The sequence below is a fragment of the Eretmochelys imbricata genome, chromosome 1 (assembly GCF_965152235.1).
Source record: "Eretmochelys imbricata isolate rEreImb1 chromosome 1, rEreImb1.hap1, whole genome shotgun sequence".
NCBI classification, from domain to species: domain Eukaryota; kingdom Metazoa; phylum Chordata; order Testudines; family Cheloniidae; genus Eretmochelys; species Eretmochelys imbricata.
Window position 1 is genome coordinate 8853237 of NC_135572.1, and position 17249 is coordinate 8870485.

General features: G+C 45.1%; 1 protein-coding gene and 1 pseudogene across 1 annotated transcript; both read right to left on the minus strand.

Annotated features, from left to right (window-relative positions):
* Positions 1-3147: 3147 nt before the first annotated feature.
* On the minus strand, positions 3148-4146 carry LOC144279694 (olfactory receptor 52B2-like). Its single transcript, XM_077841294.1, has one exon. It carries the CDS (start codon positions 4144-4146, stop codon positions 3148-3150), a length of 999 nt encoding a protein of 332 aa, XP_077697420.1.
* Positions 4147-4570: 424 nt separating this feature from the next.
* Positions 4571-6127, minus strand: LOC144259700 (olfactory receptor 52B2-like; annotated as a pseudogene).
* Between the last annotated feature and the right edge of the window lie 11122 nt (positions 6128-17249).

The following is a 17249-nucleotide window of genomic DNA, read 5'->3' on the forward strand; positions in this document are numbered from 1 at the left end:
TGAAACAATACCTCCTCCCACCCCACTGTCCTGCTGGTAATAGCTTATCTAAAGTAATCTTCAGTCTGCTGCAGTTTCCACGGTATGCATCTGATGAAGTGAGCTGTAGCTCACGAAAGCTCATGCTCAAATAAATTGGTTAGTCTCTAAGGTGCCACAAGTGCTCCTTTTCTTTTTGCGAATACAGACTAACACGGCTGTTACTCTGAAACCTATCATCTTTACATGTTTTTAAGACGTGCTCCTGACCAACTAGATCAAACATTCCTTCAAAGTTTGTAGCACCTGGGCCCCTTACCCACTTTCCCTTCAAATCTTCCATTTTGTTAATATATTTCACGTTATGTACCAGCACCCCACTTAAGATTCCTAAATGTCACTCTATACGTTTCAGGGGTAATCTGAAATGGTTTTAAAACCATTTCTTTGAATTTACAATAATCTAAAGCATCATCAGATGGCATTTTATTGAATATATCCACAGCTTAACCAGTTAAATTAGCAACTAAAGTGGGAATCTTCTTGTCATCAGGAACCTTATGAATCACACACAGTCTCTCAAAGGTAAGTGAAGTATTCAGCAATATCTCCTGCTTCGTTGTATGCAGGATGCAGCTGTTCCCATTTGAGGATTTTTGGAGAGGTGGGAATCAGTGGAGTAGAAGGGTTCTGGTTCTGCTTTTCCAGCAAGTCCAACTGGTGATTCCGCGCTCTCTCTCTTTCTCCTCAGTTTCTTCTTGTTTTAGTTCCATAGCCCTTCTGTGTTCAGCCTCAGCTCTGGCAGCTTCTGCCAGCTTTAGCTGCAATATTCTCCGCTGCTCTTTTTATTTTTCTAATGCCTGCAATCTAAATAGCTCCGATTTCACAATTGTTTAGCTCTTTGCACTCATCTTGTTACTTTTCTGTCCCTACTTCCCTTTCCTGAAATAAGCAAACAGAAAACAACATACTGGTAACCTCTTTGACTGATCTCCAGCCACCACACTTAAAGTCTTCCTTAAAATTTCTACACCAGTGTATGAAGTGCAAATCTCACTCAGAGCAAGTTGTGCATTTTACCCTGTTCACTGTGCCACTGTGAAGGACTTCCCCGGGGTGCAACCTGGAATTGGGGTACTGCTGAGCTCTCTGGCACACCAGTCTGAGTCCCCTCTCACACTGTGATCATGTGCAGACCCCTCCAGGTCCTACACTCACACAAACATTCACAGGCAGGGACACGCCCGGCTGAGTTACATGAATGCTTTTGCCAGCCATTCATGAACCAACAATAGCAAGGCTCCTGTCAATTCCCCCCAGCTCACCAGCTTAGGATCCCAGAGCTGTACCATCTTGCCCTGGTCAGAAGCCTGGTTTATTCACAAGTCTGCCCCTCCCTCAATGTGGAGGGGACAATGCACCAGCCCCTCTCCTTGAGCAGATTTCCGTTTTGCATTTCAAACAACACACTGGTTTAGGTAAAAAAAACATAAAAGCGCTTTATTCACTACAGAAGGATAGATTTTTAGTGATTATAACAAAGTGCAGAGACCAAAGTAGATGACCTAAGAGATACAGCAAAATCACCATCTGAGTTCCCTAAACTAGACAGGGTTTGAATCAAGCAGTATCTTACCCTGATGGGACAAACAGTTGATCAGTCTTCCATACACTGGCCGGGATTTCTCCTTTCCAGCTCCCCAGTCAAAATCTTTTCCCTCTAAATCTTTTCTTTTGACATGTTGAGTTTGCGGGGGCGGGGGGAGTGAGGCCAAGTGACGATGTCACTGCCCCCTTTTATAGCTTCTGCCAGGTGCAGGGAACTTCATTGTCCCAAACAAAGCCCCCAACACAATTAGTGGGAAAGTACAGGCACAAGATGTAGTCTGGTGTCACATAGCTGGTCACATGCCCTTGCGTGCTTCAGTGAGTCATAGCAGAGGCCATTACCCATATTCTAGCTACAACATCTACAGGAAAGTCCATCCGGTGGGGAGAAGCTTCTCCCATGGCCCATTATGCTCATCGACGGGCCATCAACTTGAATAGTCCATTCACAAAGCGCTGGCTTGACTGGATGTAAATTACCTTATGGGAGTTACCACAGGAGCAAACACATTTGAAATACAGGTACATAATCAATATTCATATGTTCAGATTTTAAATATGAGACGTGCATACAAATAGGATCATCATATTCAGCAAACCATAGTTTTTCCAGTGACACCTCACATGACACAGTTTGTACAAATTTTGTGGCAATGATATAAAAGCTATATTTGTGGCAACTATATAACAGTGGTGAATATAGGGGTGCCAGGTTGTTGTTTTGGGGGACAGCCTGGAAGCTGTTGAAACCTCTGTGCCCCCAAAACCATTCAACTGGGTTGGCCTCTCCCACAACTCTTCTGATGACACACAGCCAGCCCCTCTGGGCCCTGTTATCACCCAGAATGACAGCAGGTGGTGGCCACACATCCAACTAAGTTACTTGAGTGCTTTACCTAAGTCACTCATGGACCAATAATGGAGGCACCAGAGAATTTCCCAGCTCCCCAGCCTTGCACCCCTACTGGACCATAAACCCAAAATTATACCATCTTGCACTACACAGAGATCTGTACAGTGTGAACTCATTAGTCTGCCCTCCCCTCAGTGGGGGAAGATATTCACCAACCTTTGTTAGCAGAGCTAAGAGTCCCAAACACTTCACTCAAAACCACACTGGTTCAAATAAAACATAAATCAGGTTTATTAACTACAGAACGGTAGATGTTACGCAATTATAAGTGATAGCAAACAGACCAAAGCAGGTTACTTAGGAAATTAAACAAACTTGCAGGTTAAGATTTTTAGAATGATACCTCACAGGACATGCTTTGTACAAAACATACCATAATTACATCACCATGGTAAATATAGGGTGCTTTAGAGTGCAGAGTGTCACAGGGATGATCCAGAGAATGACAGGGGGAGGAGGGGAGAGAGTTGCAGGAAGGGCCATGAGGGGAAGATGCAGAGCAGGGGTGGAAGCTGGGAGAAGAGGCAGGGAAGAGGGGTGGGGCCTCAGTGTTCCAGTCAGTGATTCAGGGAAGAGGGCCCAGCACCATGTCACCAGCCAGTTCTGCACGGAGTACGGTCTGAGAACCAGAGCACCAGCAGAAAATTTTAGGTCCCTTTCTGAGTAAAGAGCTGGAGCAGCCTACTCCGGATCTCTTGAGTCTTCGCCCCATAGATGATGGGGTTTAGCATGGGGGGCACCAGGAGGTACATGTTGGCCATGAGAACGCGCAAATGCAGGGCCACATTGTGCCCAAACCGTTCCGTGAGGGCGGCAAAGAGAGGTGGGATGTAAAAGGCTAAGATGACACAGAGGTGGGAGCCGCAGGTCCCAAATGTCTTGAGGCGGGCGTCCTTTGTTGGGAGGCTGAAGATGGCCCTGAGGATCTGGGTATAGGACATCGCAATAAAAAGCACATCCAGACCGATCACCAAGAATGCCACAGAGAGGCTGTAGTAATTACTGAGGCGGATGTCGGTGCAGGCCAGCTTCACCACAGTGATGTGCTCACAGTAGGTGTTTGGAATGATGTTGGTTCTGCAATATGGCCACCTCCTTGCCAGGAAGGGAGTGGGCAGTATGAGCATGATGCCGCGCAGCACCACGGCCAGGGAAATTTTGGCCACCACAGGGTTTGTCAGGGTGGTGGAATGTCTCAGGGGGTCACAGATGGCCACATAGCGATCAAAAGCCATGGCCACAAGGATTCCAGACTCTATCATAAAGAAGCTGAGAATGAAGTACATCTGGGTGAGGCATGCACTGAAATTGATCTCCCTGGAATTGAACCAGAAGATGCTCAGCATTTTGGGCAGCACTGATGTAGACAGCACCAGGTCTGTGATGGCCAGCATGCAGAGGAAATAGTACATGGGCGCATGGAGGCTCGTCTCCATCTTAACAATGAACACGATGATGAAGTTCCCCAAGATGGCTATGGCATAGATCATGCAGAAGGGGATGGAGATCCAGACATGGGCTGCCTCCAGGCCAGGAATGCCCAGCAGGATGAAGGTGGAGGGGTTGGTGAAGTCGGTTGAGTTGCAATCTGACATGGTGTAGGAATGAAGGTGTCCAACACTGAGGCAGAACAGTGTTTCCTGCATCTACTGTACATTCCCCTGACTTCCTTATGTGCCCAGGGTCTTGGGTGATGATCGCAAGACAAATACCTGGATTTAGAGACAATGTTAATATGAGACTTCATGCACTACTGGAGGATGATCTCATGAAGAAGCAGGTTGGTCTCTCTTCACACACTGAAAAATGAAAATATCAATTTTCAGATAAATGAATTATGAACAACTGACCCTACTAATGCCAATTCCATATTTGATGGTGCTCCCTGCGTCAATAATTCCTACACATCAAGGTGTGGGAAACCTTAATAGGCACCAGCAGGAAACACGAGTGGATACTGGTTATCCCTTATTGGTCCCTCGGCCTTGTGTATACTGCCAAGTTTTTTCGCCAAAAGGCAGCGTTTGGTGACAAAATAGTGGAGGTGTAAATACAACAAAGCCGCTTTTGTCAACGGAACTCCTCAGTTTCAGTGACGTAATAGAGCCACCTGGATGAGAGTTGCAAGGTTTTTACTCAAAATTTTTGTCACCAAAGTGCCAGTGTAGACACCCTGCTTCATTTTATCACTGCAATTTGCCCATTGGTTTTCTCCCACACCCAATGTCCCCCACCCCTGGGAAAACTCACTATGCTTCCAGTGTTTGCTGGCATATGTGCTTGTCAAGGGTCAGCAGGAAAGTGAGTGGTGTGTTACAAGTGCTGTATTTTATTGTAGTGTTTCAATGCTGTATGTACTTAACAATAATGCTTCTGTTTATGGTTACTTGTGCTTAAATAGTTATGTCCTTTAAAGGAGGCACTCCTCCACTCCAGCCGAGTGTCTCCACCAGATAAGAAAGCACCCAAGACGGAGCAAGGAAGATATGTTCTGGGAGGTGCTGTAGTACTCTGATGCAGACAAGATGGAATGCAGGCAGTGGAGGGAAAGCGAGAAGCAGGAAAGGAAAGAAAATGAGGCATACACTAAGGATGCAATGGAGAGGCAGATAAAAGTTTTGGAGCGGCACACCAACATGCTGCAGTCCCTCCTGATGCTTCAGACTGAGCAGATGGGACCCTTCCCGTATTCAGAACTCTTTCCCATGTCCTCCCCAAACTTCGCCCACTCATTTCTTTCCCATAGATAATGGGGTTTAGCATCGGGGGCATCAGAAGGTACATGCTGGCCATGAGAATGTGCAAATGCAGGGAAAGATTGTGCACAAACCGTTGTGTGATGATGGTGAATAGATGTGGGACGTAAAAAGCTAAGATGACACAAAGGTGGTAGCCGCATGTCCCAAAAGTATTGAGCTGGGCGTCCTTTGTTGGGAGGCTGAAGATGGCCCTGAGGATCTGGTATAGAACATGGTGATTAAAAAAAAATCCAGACTTATTGCCAAGAATGCCACAGAGAGGCTGTAGTAACTACTGAGGTGGATGTCGGCACAAGCAAGCTTCACCACAACGATGTGCTCACAGTAGGAGTTTGGAATGATGTTGGCTCTGCAATATGGCCACCTACTTGCCAGGAAGGGATAGGGAAGTATGAGCATGATGCCACGCAGCACCACGGCCAGGCCAATTTTGGACCACCATAGGGTTTGTCAGGGTGGTGGAATGTCTCAGGGGATCGCAGATGGCCACAAAGTGATCAAAAGCCATGGCCACGAGGATCCCAGATTCTATCATAAAGAAGCTGAGAATGAAGTACATCTGGGTGAGGCATGCACTGAAATTGATCTCCCTGGAATTGAACCAGAAGATGCTCAGCATTTTGCGCAGGACAGCCATAGACAGGACCAGGTCTGTGATGACCAGCATGCAGAGGAAATAGTACAAAGGCCCACGGAGGCTCGGCTCCCTCTTCACAATGAACAGGATGCTGATGTTCCCCAAGATGGCTATGGCATACATGGCGCAGAAGGGGATGGAGATCCAGACATGGGCTGCCTCCAGGCCAGGAATATCCAACAGGATGAAGGTGGAGGTGTTTGTAAAGTCAGTTGAGTTGGAATCGGACATTGTCTCGGGAAGAAAGTGTCCAGAATTATGTTTCCTGCATGTACCGTATGTACCCTGACTTCCTGTATGTGCCCAGGCTGTAAGGCGATAGTTGCAGGACAAATACCTGGATGGAGAGACAGTGTTAATATGATACACTTCATGCACTACTGGAGGCTGTTCTCATGGATGAAGCAGGTTGGTCTCTCCACACACACTGAAAAATTACATTTTCATTATTCAGATAAATGAATTATGAACAAAAGACCCTAATAATGCCAATTCCATATTTTATGGCGCTCCTTTTGTCAATAATTCCTACACATCCTGGTGTGGGAAACCTTAATAGGCACCAGCAGGAAGCACGAGTGGATACTCAATTTCCCTTATTGGTCCCGACGCCTTGTCTACACTGCCAAGCTTTTTCACTAAAAGGCAGCATTTGGTGACAAAATAGTAGAGGTGTTAACACCTCAAAGCCACTTTCCATGACGGAACTCCTCAGTTTCAGTGACATAATAAAGCCACCTGGACGAGAGTTGCAAGGTTTTTACTCAAACTTTTTGTCGCCAACGTGCCAGTGTAGATACCCTGCTTGATTTTATCACTGTAATTGGCCCATTGCTTTTCTCCCACACCCAGCATCTCCGATCCCTGGAAACACTCACCTTGCTTGCATTGTTCACCGACTTGTGTGCTTGTCAAGGTTTATGGGGAAAGAGACTGGTGTGTTACCAGTGGTGTATTTTAAAGTAGCATTTCAATGCTGTACATATAGTTAACAATAATGCTTCTGGTCATTGTTACTTGTGCTTCACCGGATATGTTCTTGAAAGGAGACACCCCCTCCACTCCAGCCGAGTGTCTCCACCGGATAAGAAAGCACCAAAGATGGAGCAAGGAAGATATGTTCTGGGAGGTGCAGCAGTACTCTGATGCAGACAAGACGGAATGCAGGCAGTGGAGGGAAAGCGAGAAGCAGGAAAGGAAAGAAAATGAAGCATACCCTAGGGATGAAATGGAGAGACTGATAAAAGTTTTGGAGCAGCAAACCAACATGCTAGTCCCTCCTGATGCTCCAGACTGAGCAGATGGGTGCCCGCCCTCCCCTTTAGCACATTCAGAACTCTTTCCCATGTCTTCCCCAAACTCTGCTCACTCATTCCTTTCCGATTTCTGGGACATCTCACTTTGCCGTTCACTCCACCTCCACAGACACCTTTTCAAATGAAAGCTGGACTTACGCTCAGCTGTGTGTGTGTGCATGGTGTTGTGGGTTTTTTGGCAATAAAAGCAAAGTTATTTGAACAATAAGCACTCTTTATTTGTTTCCATTGAAGTTATGATAGCAGATGGGAACAGGAAACCCACAGGCAGTTTTATCGTTTCCTTACATTGAACCCTGGGCCTGAACAATCACAACTGCTTCCTACCCTACCAAAACTGGACTTCATTATTCCTTACAATCCCATACATAGCAATAAACATTACTTGTTCTCATTTTCAAAGTGTTACTGCAAAGCCTTCCTGATTCAAATTGCCCCCCATTGTGCCCTCTTATAGCCTTGGTATCTGACTGCTCAAAATCAGCAGCCATGTTCTCTGTCTGAGCAGTGCACCCCTGAGCAAACTTTTAGCCCTTACCTTCACAAATATTATACAATGTGCAACACAGAGCTACAACCGTGGGAATATTTTCCTCACTGAGGTCTAACCTGTCAAAGAGGCATCGCCAGTGCACTTTTAATCTGTCAAATGCACATTCCATGGTCTTCCTGCACCTACTCAGCTTATTGTTGAAATGCTTCTTACTGCTATCCAGGTTTCCCATGTTTAGCTTCACGAGCACTGGTATTGAGAGGTATGCCAGGTCTTCCAGGATCACCTTGGCCTTTTGACATCCCCTGTGGGGATCTTCTGGTCTGGAAAGGAAGTCCCCACTTTAAGCTGTCTGTAAAAGCCAGTGTTCCTAAAGATTCATGTGTCATGCACTTTTCAGGACTACCCTGCACTGATGTCAACGAAATGCCCGTGCTTGAGTGCTCGTGTCATAAATATAAAGGGAAGGGTAAACCCCTTTGAAATCCCTCCTGGCCAGGGGAAAGCTCCTCTCACCTGTAAAGGGTTAAGAAGCTAAAGGTAACCTCGCTGGCACCTGACCAAAATGACCAATGAGGAGACAAGATACTTTCAAAAGCTGGGAGGAGGGAGAGAAACAAAGGGTCTGTGTCTGTGTCTGTATGCTGCTTTTGCCAGGGACAGAACAGGAATGGAGTCTTAGAACTTTTAGTAAGTAATCTAGCTAGGTATGTCTTAGATTATGATTTCTTTAAATGGCTGAGAAAAGAATTGTGCTGAATAGAATAACTATTTCTGTCTGTGTATCTTTTTTGTAACTTAAGGTTTTGCCTAGAGGGATTCTCTATGTTTTTGAATCTAATTACCCTGTAAGATATCTACCATCCTGATTTTACAGGGGGGATTTCTTTATTTCTATTTACTTCTATTTTTTATTAAAAGTCTTCTTGTAAAAAACTGAATGCTTTTTCATTGTTCTCAGATCCAAGGGTTTGGGTCTGTGGTCACCTAGGCAAATTGGTGAGGCTTTTTACCAAACCTTGTCCAGGGAGTGGGGTGCAGGGTTTTGGGAAGTATTTTGGGGGGAAAGACACGTCCAAACCGCTCTTCCCCAGTAACCAGTATTAGTTTGGTGGTGGTAGCGGCCAGTCCAAGGACAATGGGTGGAATATTTTGTACCTTGGGGAAGTTTTGACCTAAGCTGATAAAGATAAGCTTAGGAGGTTTTTCATGCAGGTCCCCACATCTGTACCCTAGAGTTCAGAGTGGGGGAGGAACCTTGACAGCTCGCAACACTGTAGAGAAGTACCTCTTCCGATTGATATATTCCATTGCAAGGTGTTCTGTGCCAAAATTGGAATATGCATGCTATCTTTCACCCCTCCATGGTTGGGGAAACCCATTTCTGCCCCATCCACAACGTCACGCACGTTGCCAAGAGTTAAGGTCTTGCGCAGCAGAATGGGATTAATGGCCCTGCACACTTGCATTAACACAGCCCCAGTGGTCAACTTCCCAACTCCAAACTGATTTGTGACCTACCAGTAGCAGCCTGGAGTCACCAGCTTCCACACTGCAATCTCCATGCGCTTTTCCACCTAAAGTGCAGCTCTCATTTGGGTCTCTTTGCATTGTAGGGCTGGGGTGAGCTCAGTACACAATTCCAGGAAGGTGACTTTCCACATCTAAAAGTTCTGTAGGCACTGCTTGTCATCCCAGAGCTGCATAACAATGCGATTCCACCACTCAGTGCTAGTTTCTCAAGCCCAAAAGCGATGTTCCAGCATTCTCAGCTGTTCTGTAAAAGCCAAAAGCAATCTAATGCTGCTGTTATCCATGTTAGACACCACATCAGGCAAATGTGACTCCCGTTGCCTTTGCAACTTCAAGACTGATTCCACTGCCTTTGTGATGTGCTACTGATAGCTAGCTGAGCAGTGCGGGATCCATTCCTGCAGAGAGAGGTGGCAGGCTGAGCAGAAAACATGGGACGTTGAAAAATGCCACACACTGGATACGGAAGCACATGGAATGCTGGGATGGAAAGCAATGTATCATGGGACATTGATTCCGGACCCCTGATGTGCCATGATCCGCTCTGCCTTCCCACAATACCTATGTGCACAAGATGGAGAGCTGAACTGTGGGATAGCTACCCACAATACATTGCTCTCACTTTCGCTGTGACCACCCCATGTGTGGACATGCTATGCCGAAAGAGAGAGACAGCGTGGACATGCAACAACGATTTTCTTTGAAGACTTTATAGTCATTGACCAAACTTTCAGTGAAAAAAGTCTGCCAATTTTCACATAGCTTTAATGCAATGAAACCCAGGCTACAGAGCCAAGCTGTAGAGAGCTTCTCATTCACCTACTTACTGCAAATCTGAGAGTGGGAAAAAACACCTTTCCCAAGACATGTGCTGGGGGAAAATCCCAACTAGAACCCACCTCAGGGAAAAGACTTGGGCATCATTGATAGCAGCTCCACGGAAACACCTGCTCATTTACGGTAGTGGCCACAACAAAGACAATGTTCAGATGCCTAAGGATTGGGAGGGAGAATATCCTGCTTTGGAGATGCACTCACTTTTGGTCACCCAGTCTCTATAAAAGATCTAGCAGATAGAAAGGGGATTTCCCATGCAGCCTATGAGAATGGGGGAGGCTGAAGTATGTGGAAAGACTGAAAAGTCTGGGACTGGTTAGTTTAGAGAAGAGACAATTAAGGGGGCATACGATAGAGGAGAACAAAATAAAGAATGGAACTGATTACACTGATATGGACAAACAGAGAACAGCTCCCAGCCAGTAATAGCTATCTACAGCTACCCTTCGAAAGGGCCAATTCCCCAAAGATGAGGCAAATGATCAGCAAAACTGATTGGGAGGAAAAATTTAGACAGAAAAATGGGAATGAAAAATGGAAGTTCTTTAGGAAGAGTTTATGAGAGAGCTAAAAAGCCATGATTCCACAATCAAGAAAGTGGAAAACTTTGCTTAAAAACCCAGTTCAGTTGCAAAGTGAAGGCAGCAATTGAGGGGGGAAAGCAACATATAAAAATAAGAAAAAGGGAAAATAGATAGCAAGCAAAACAAATTGGAAGTTATGAAAATTGATACAGGACATTACAGACATCGGGGGAAATCCATGCTTTGCAGGGCTAAGGATAACAAAAAGGAGGTTATTAAGTATATTAAGAACAAAAGAAATCCTGGAAAAGGTATCGGCCAGTTCCTAGAGGGAGAAAGGAAACTTGTTAATGTTGCAGAAAAGGTAGTGTGGTGATGAAACACTTTCCCGTCCATTAGCAGTCAAGGAGGATGTTAAACAGCATCCACAGTGGAACCTCAGAGTTACAAACACCAGAGTTACAAACTGACCGATCAACCACACATCTCACCGGAACCGGAAGTAGGGAATCAGGCGGCAGCAGAGCCCCCCCTTACTCCAAAGGCGAATACAGAACAGTTCTGCATTAAACGTAAACTATTAGAAAAATAAAGGGAAAGTTTAAAAAAAAAGATTTGACAAGATTAAGAAACAATGGAAATGCTGATATGGGATTAGTTAAAAAAAGTCTAGGAGTCTAATCAATGCCAGTCAACAACATGGTTTATGGAAACAAGTCTTGTCAAATAAATCCGATTTAACCCTTTCATGAGAGTACATGTTTGGTTGATCAAGGGAACCAAGCAGATGGAACGGGCTTAGATTTCTCTGAGGCATTTGATTTAGCAGGGGAAAACATTCAGTTAAAAAATGAACACTATACAATATCAGTAGAGCACATGTTAAATTGACTAAAAACTGGCTAACAGACAGATCTCAGAAAGCGGTTGTCAAATCCATCAATGATCTGGAAGCAGATAGAAAATCATTACAGCTAATATTTGCGGATGACCCAAAGATTGGCAGAGTGGTTACAATGAGGCAGCCAGGGCAGGCATACGGATTGATCTGGAGCATTTGTTGAGCTGGGCCCAAGAAAACAAAATGTTTTAATACAATCAAATGCAAAGTGATCCTGTCGGAAGAGGGAATGCAGGCCTGAGCCCCAGGCTAGGGCACTGTATTATAGAACATAGGGACCATTGTGGACAACAAACTCATTGTAAGCTCCCAGCGCAATGCTGGGGGCAAAAGGGCTCATGCGATCCTTGGATGCTGTCATAAATATAAAGGGAAGGGTAAACCCCTTTAAAATCTCTCCTGGCCAGAGGAAAAATCCTCTCACTTGTAAAGGGTTAAGAAGCTAAACGTAACCTCGCTGGCACCTGACCAAAATGACCAATGAGGAGACAAGATACTTTCAAAAGCTGGCATGAGGGAGAGAAACAAAGGGTCTGGGTCTGTCTATATGCTGCTTTTGCCAGGGATAGAACAGGAATGGAGTCTTAGAACTTTTAGTAAGTAATCTAGCTAGGTATGTGTTAGATTATGATTTCTTTAAATGGCTGAGAAAAGAACTGTGCTGAATAGAATGACTATTTCTGTCTGTGTGTCTTTTTTGTAACTTAAGGTTTTGCCTAGAGTGATTCTCTACGTTTTGAATCTAATTACCCTGTAAGGTATCTACCATCCTGATTTTACAGAGGTGATTCCTTTACTTCTATTTGCTTCTATTTCTATTAAAAGTCTTCTTGTAAGAAAACTGAATGCTTTTTCATTGTTCTCAGATCCAAGGGTTTGGGTCTGTGGTCACCTATGCAAATTGGGGAAGATTTTTACCAAACCTTTCCCAGGAAGTGGGGTGCAAGGGTTGGGAGGATTTTGGGGGGAAAGACGTGTCCAAACTACGTTTCCCAGTAAACCCAATTAGAGTTTGGTGGTGGCAGTGGATATTCCAAGGACAAAGGATAAAATTAATTTGTACCTTGGGGAAGTTTTAACCTAAGCTGGTAAAAGTAAGCTTAGGAGGTTTTCATGCAGGTCCCCACATCTGTACCCTAGAGTTCAGAGTGGGGGAGGAACCTTGACAGATGCATAAATGGGGGAGTGGTGATTTGGAGTAGGGGAACGATTTTATCTCTGCTAATGGCATTGATTAAACCGACTGCGTCCCGTTCAAAAAGGATGTTGAAAAACTGGAGAGGGTGCAGAAAAACAACAACAAAAAACAAAACAAAACCAAAAACACCCACAAAAATGATTGGAGACTGGAGAAAATGCCTGAGAGAGATTTAAAGAGCTTCATCTATTTCTCTCATCAAAAAGACAATCAAGCAGGGACTTCCATTGGGAGAAAACCATGGGTACTAACGGGCTCTGTAATCTAGTTTAGAAAGGCAGAGGAAGACCCAATGGCTGGAAGCTGAAGCCAGACAAATTCCAATCGGAAATAAGGGCCAATCAATTAGCACTGAGGGTGATTAACCATTGCAGATCCAGATTGGATGCTTTTCTGGAAGATCTGCTTGCGGGCTTGTCTACACTTAAAACACTACAGCAGTGCTGCAGACTTACTACTTACACTACTTACAGGGATGACAGGGGTTCTCCCATCAGCGTAGGTACTTCACCTCCCCGAGAGATGGTAGCAAAGTTGATGGAAGAATTCTTCCGTCAACCTCATTCTCTCTACATCGGGGTTACTTTGATATAGCGACAGTTCTCAGGGGTGTGGATTCTTTTGCTGTTGCAAAAAAAGCAAATGCAATTTTGGGTTGCATTAACAGAGGCATAGCATGCAAGTCATGGTAGATGATAGTATTGCCCTACTCAGCACTGCTTCAGTCTCAGTTGGAGTGCAGTGTGCAATTTTGGTCACCGCTGTCTAGAAAGGATGTAGAGAAACTGGAAAGGATCCAGAAGGGAGTGAGAAAGATGGTCCAAGGGATGGAATGCAAACTGTATGAGCAAAGGCTGAAGGAACTGGGTATGTTTAGGTTGGAAAAGAGGAGATTAAGGAGGGACATGATAGCGATCTTCAACTATCTCAAAGGCTGCCATAAAAAAGATGAGGAAAATTTGTTTCTCTCTTGAGACAGAGGGCAGGACAAAAGGCAATGGGTTCAAAGAACAGCAGAGCAGATTTAGATTAAATCTCAGGAAAAACTCCCTCACTGTAAGAACAGCAGGACAATGGAACAGTCGCCTAGGCAGGTTGTGGAAGCTCCTTCACTGGAGGTTTTCCAAAGGTGGCTGGAGCCATCTCTCCTGGATGGTTTAGACATAAGAAACCCTGCATCTTGGCAGGGGGTTGGACTAGCTGACGCTTGCAGGTCCCTTCTCACCCTGTGGCTCCATGATTCTAGAATGTACAATCCTAGTGTAGTCCAGGTCTTAGTCAAACACAAGTTTTGGAGCTCAATACAGGGGTAACTGGGTTAAATTTTGTGGTTTGTGTTCTACAGAAGGTCAGACAGGATGATCTGCTTGTCCCTTCTGATTTTAAGCCCTATGAATTTATCGACAAAGAAAGGAGTCAGGCATTTATATTTACTCCGTCTCATAACACAGGAACAAGGGAACATTCAATTACATTGAGAGTCTGAACATATAACATTGAGAAAAGAAGATTCTTTACATAATCCATGTTTGGCCAGTGGAACTTCTTGCCACAGACATTATGAGAGCGAAGAGCATAGCTGAATGGGATTCACAAATGGATTGGCCATTGCAGACGGTGCTGGGGGCTCCACCGTTAGTTAAGCCTGTTGTTAGAGGGCGTATCCCTTCACCCTCCCATTCCCTGGTCCTTCTCTCATGAACAGAGAGCAGCAGTACCCGAAGTCTGAAGGTGCAAACAATTTGATGTTTATTGGGGTGAACTTCCAGCAAGAAACTATTCCTATTTCCTTTCTCAGTGTCCCCCTTCCCAGCTCTGATGCCACAAAGCCTTGCCTGCATACCTATTCCCATTCCCTGTTCTCATTCCCCTGACTTAGCAAAGCATGATTCCAATTCCCCCCCCCGCCCGACTTCCTGATTGACTGCAGACTATTTAGTAAAACTTGAGTTCTCCTTAGCTGTAACTTAACCAATCATTTTCCTGAAATTTAACTAACCAATCCTAACATATTGTAACATGGTTATCTAACCCATGATATCCCACCAACTTAATTGGTTTACACCCAACAAAATTAATTATACAGCAGACAGGAACAATCACAGAACCAGACAGAGCTTATGCAGAGAAACAATAGGGAAGTGGGGACTACAGTGATAGAACAACAAAGGAATGAAAATTCTACACCCCAGCTATTGATAAGTGAGTTCTTGACAGACAGGATGCTATCAAACTAAGTTTTCTTTAGATCTTCTAGGCTCTTCCCTTTCTCTGAAGAGGATAGATTGGATCACCTTTTTAACAGCCCCAAACTGCTCTATTTCAGTGTGACTGGTGAGGACGTAACCGTTCGCTTCCCAGCTCATGGCTACCCCTGCTCTTTAGCCAAAGGCCTTAGCCTATCATAGCGAGAGAAGGCCTATAAACAGGCAGACTGATTTTGATTCTTGTTTTGTACTTCTATAGCTAGCTAAGTGATAAGAATACACCTAAATTCTTAAAGTATAGGCCTTTGCAGACAGGCCTGAATATGTACATGCTAACAGCTGTCTGACACCTTCAATTAGGAGACGTCATTTTCAGTTGCTTATAAGTTTGCCAAACTTTAACTGTTTGGACTGAAGTTTCCCAGACTGGGTGTCTGCTGACAGCTCAATTGTTTTTTTGAAAGTTTCAGGCATAACAGTTCAGCCGACTTCTCGAATGAAGCCAGGAGAAAAGACATCTTGCCCATGTTGATAAATTCATATAATTATTCCAGTGAGAAGCCCTAGCCCCCCCATTCTTTCCATTAGAAAGTCAAGTAAGAGCCCCTCCATTAATCGCCAGAGACCTGAAATGCAAGAGGAGGAGGCGAGAGTCCCTGTGCATTAACTCACATGCAGCTGGCTCCTGAGGTCTTTATTCAGTTCTTACTCCAAGGGGAGCAAAGAGAGAGATTTTGGCCAGTGATATTGGAGCAAACACATTCCCTGTGGCAAGGGCCCTGGCATGTTTAATGGCTGCACAGTGCAGAAAGGTCCACAGACCTATTCGCTGTCCCATCACGCCCACATTGCACTGGGTTTGTCGAGCAGGTGAGCTCCTCAGCAAGAGATGGGTACCTGTGAATTCTGAGCCAGACGTGTCTTCCCTGGGAATCCCCCGCAGGCAGCCGTTTCCCCCATCTCTCTCACCCCAGCATCTGCAGCAGCATCCCACTCTGAGAGCCGACACAGAGGCATACACCCTTTATAATCTAGCTGTGTGCAATCCCAGGGGGGTTCGCTCAGCCTCTAGGGGAGAAGCAGCATCTAAACAGAAACAGGCTGGACACCGGAGACACTTCAGCTAATGTCTCTCTTTCAGGGTCTGCGCTTCTGTGTTCTTTATCCAGCTTTGGGAGTAAAAAGTAATTAAGGGACTTTCCCAAAGGGAGATGAGAACACTTGGGCTCTCCACTAAGTCAGAGAGGAATTGGCTGCTCTGTGTATTTGTGTATTTTTAAAAAGTAGAGTTGATTAGTAAGAAAACTAGGGATAATGGGCAGCTCTCCATAGGTCTGATACCCTGTGAATGCCCAGTATTAATGGGCAGATAGGAGAGAGAGAGAGAGAGAGATGGAGAAAGGTGACTGAGGGGAAGACACGGGGCTATTGCTAAGGGATCAGAGATCAGTAATTCTCATCAATAACTATCATCATAACTAGCATCATACTGTGTAGCAATTTTCATTGAAGGATCTTCAAAACACCTCGCAAGGGAAACTTACTATGAGCATATACCCATTATACTGAAAGGTAATATGAGGCAAAGGGAGACGTGACATGATGAGGGTCACATAGAGACTGACAGACAGAACCCAGGAGCCCTGACTTCCCTGCTGTAACCACAGTCTCTCTGTTAGTAACTGAGTGCATGACAAGAAGGAAATGGAAATATGGTGTAGCAGGGCTTGTTCATTAGGTGGGCGTGACATACTTACCCAGGATGCAACCTCGGGTACTGCTGAGGCCTCTGGCATACCAACCTCAGCTCCCTCTCACACTGTGAGGCTGTGACAAGCTGCAATCCACTCCAGGTTTTGCACTTCCACAGCCAGATACAGCCAGGGATGCAGCCAGCTTCAGTTACGTGAATACTTTCACTAGGCACTCATGAACCACTAATAGAGAGGCTCCAGCCAATTCCCCCCACCCTGCCCCCCAGCCTAGGATCCCAGTATTAACCACCATTCTTTCAACCCAAAGCTCTTGGTAACTTTTACTCTGTGTGAGGTGGTGTCAGGAAATAAATCAGGGGAGACATGGCCGTCCGACCGATAGATGGTACAAAAAGGACAACACAAAAGTGGTTTCACTTAAAGCTAAACTTTAGTTAGTCTCAAGCACTTATACACACGTCCACAACAGGTGAGTAAAACACCCCCAACCCCGATAATTAGCACAGCGGCAGCCCGTCTGCTGGTGGGGAGCACAAGATGCATCCAGAGGGAGAGTCCAGTCCTGAAGAGTCCCCCCACCTCAAAACTTTTCCCCCTTATTTATACATTAGTAATCGAATGACATGTCC

Coding starts and splice junctions, on each gene's coding strand:
- LOC144279694 (XM_077841294.1), bottom strand. CDS start 4,146: ATGCAGGAAACACTGTTCTGCCTCAGTGTTGGACACCTTCATTCCTAC.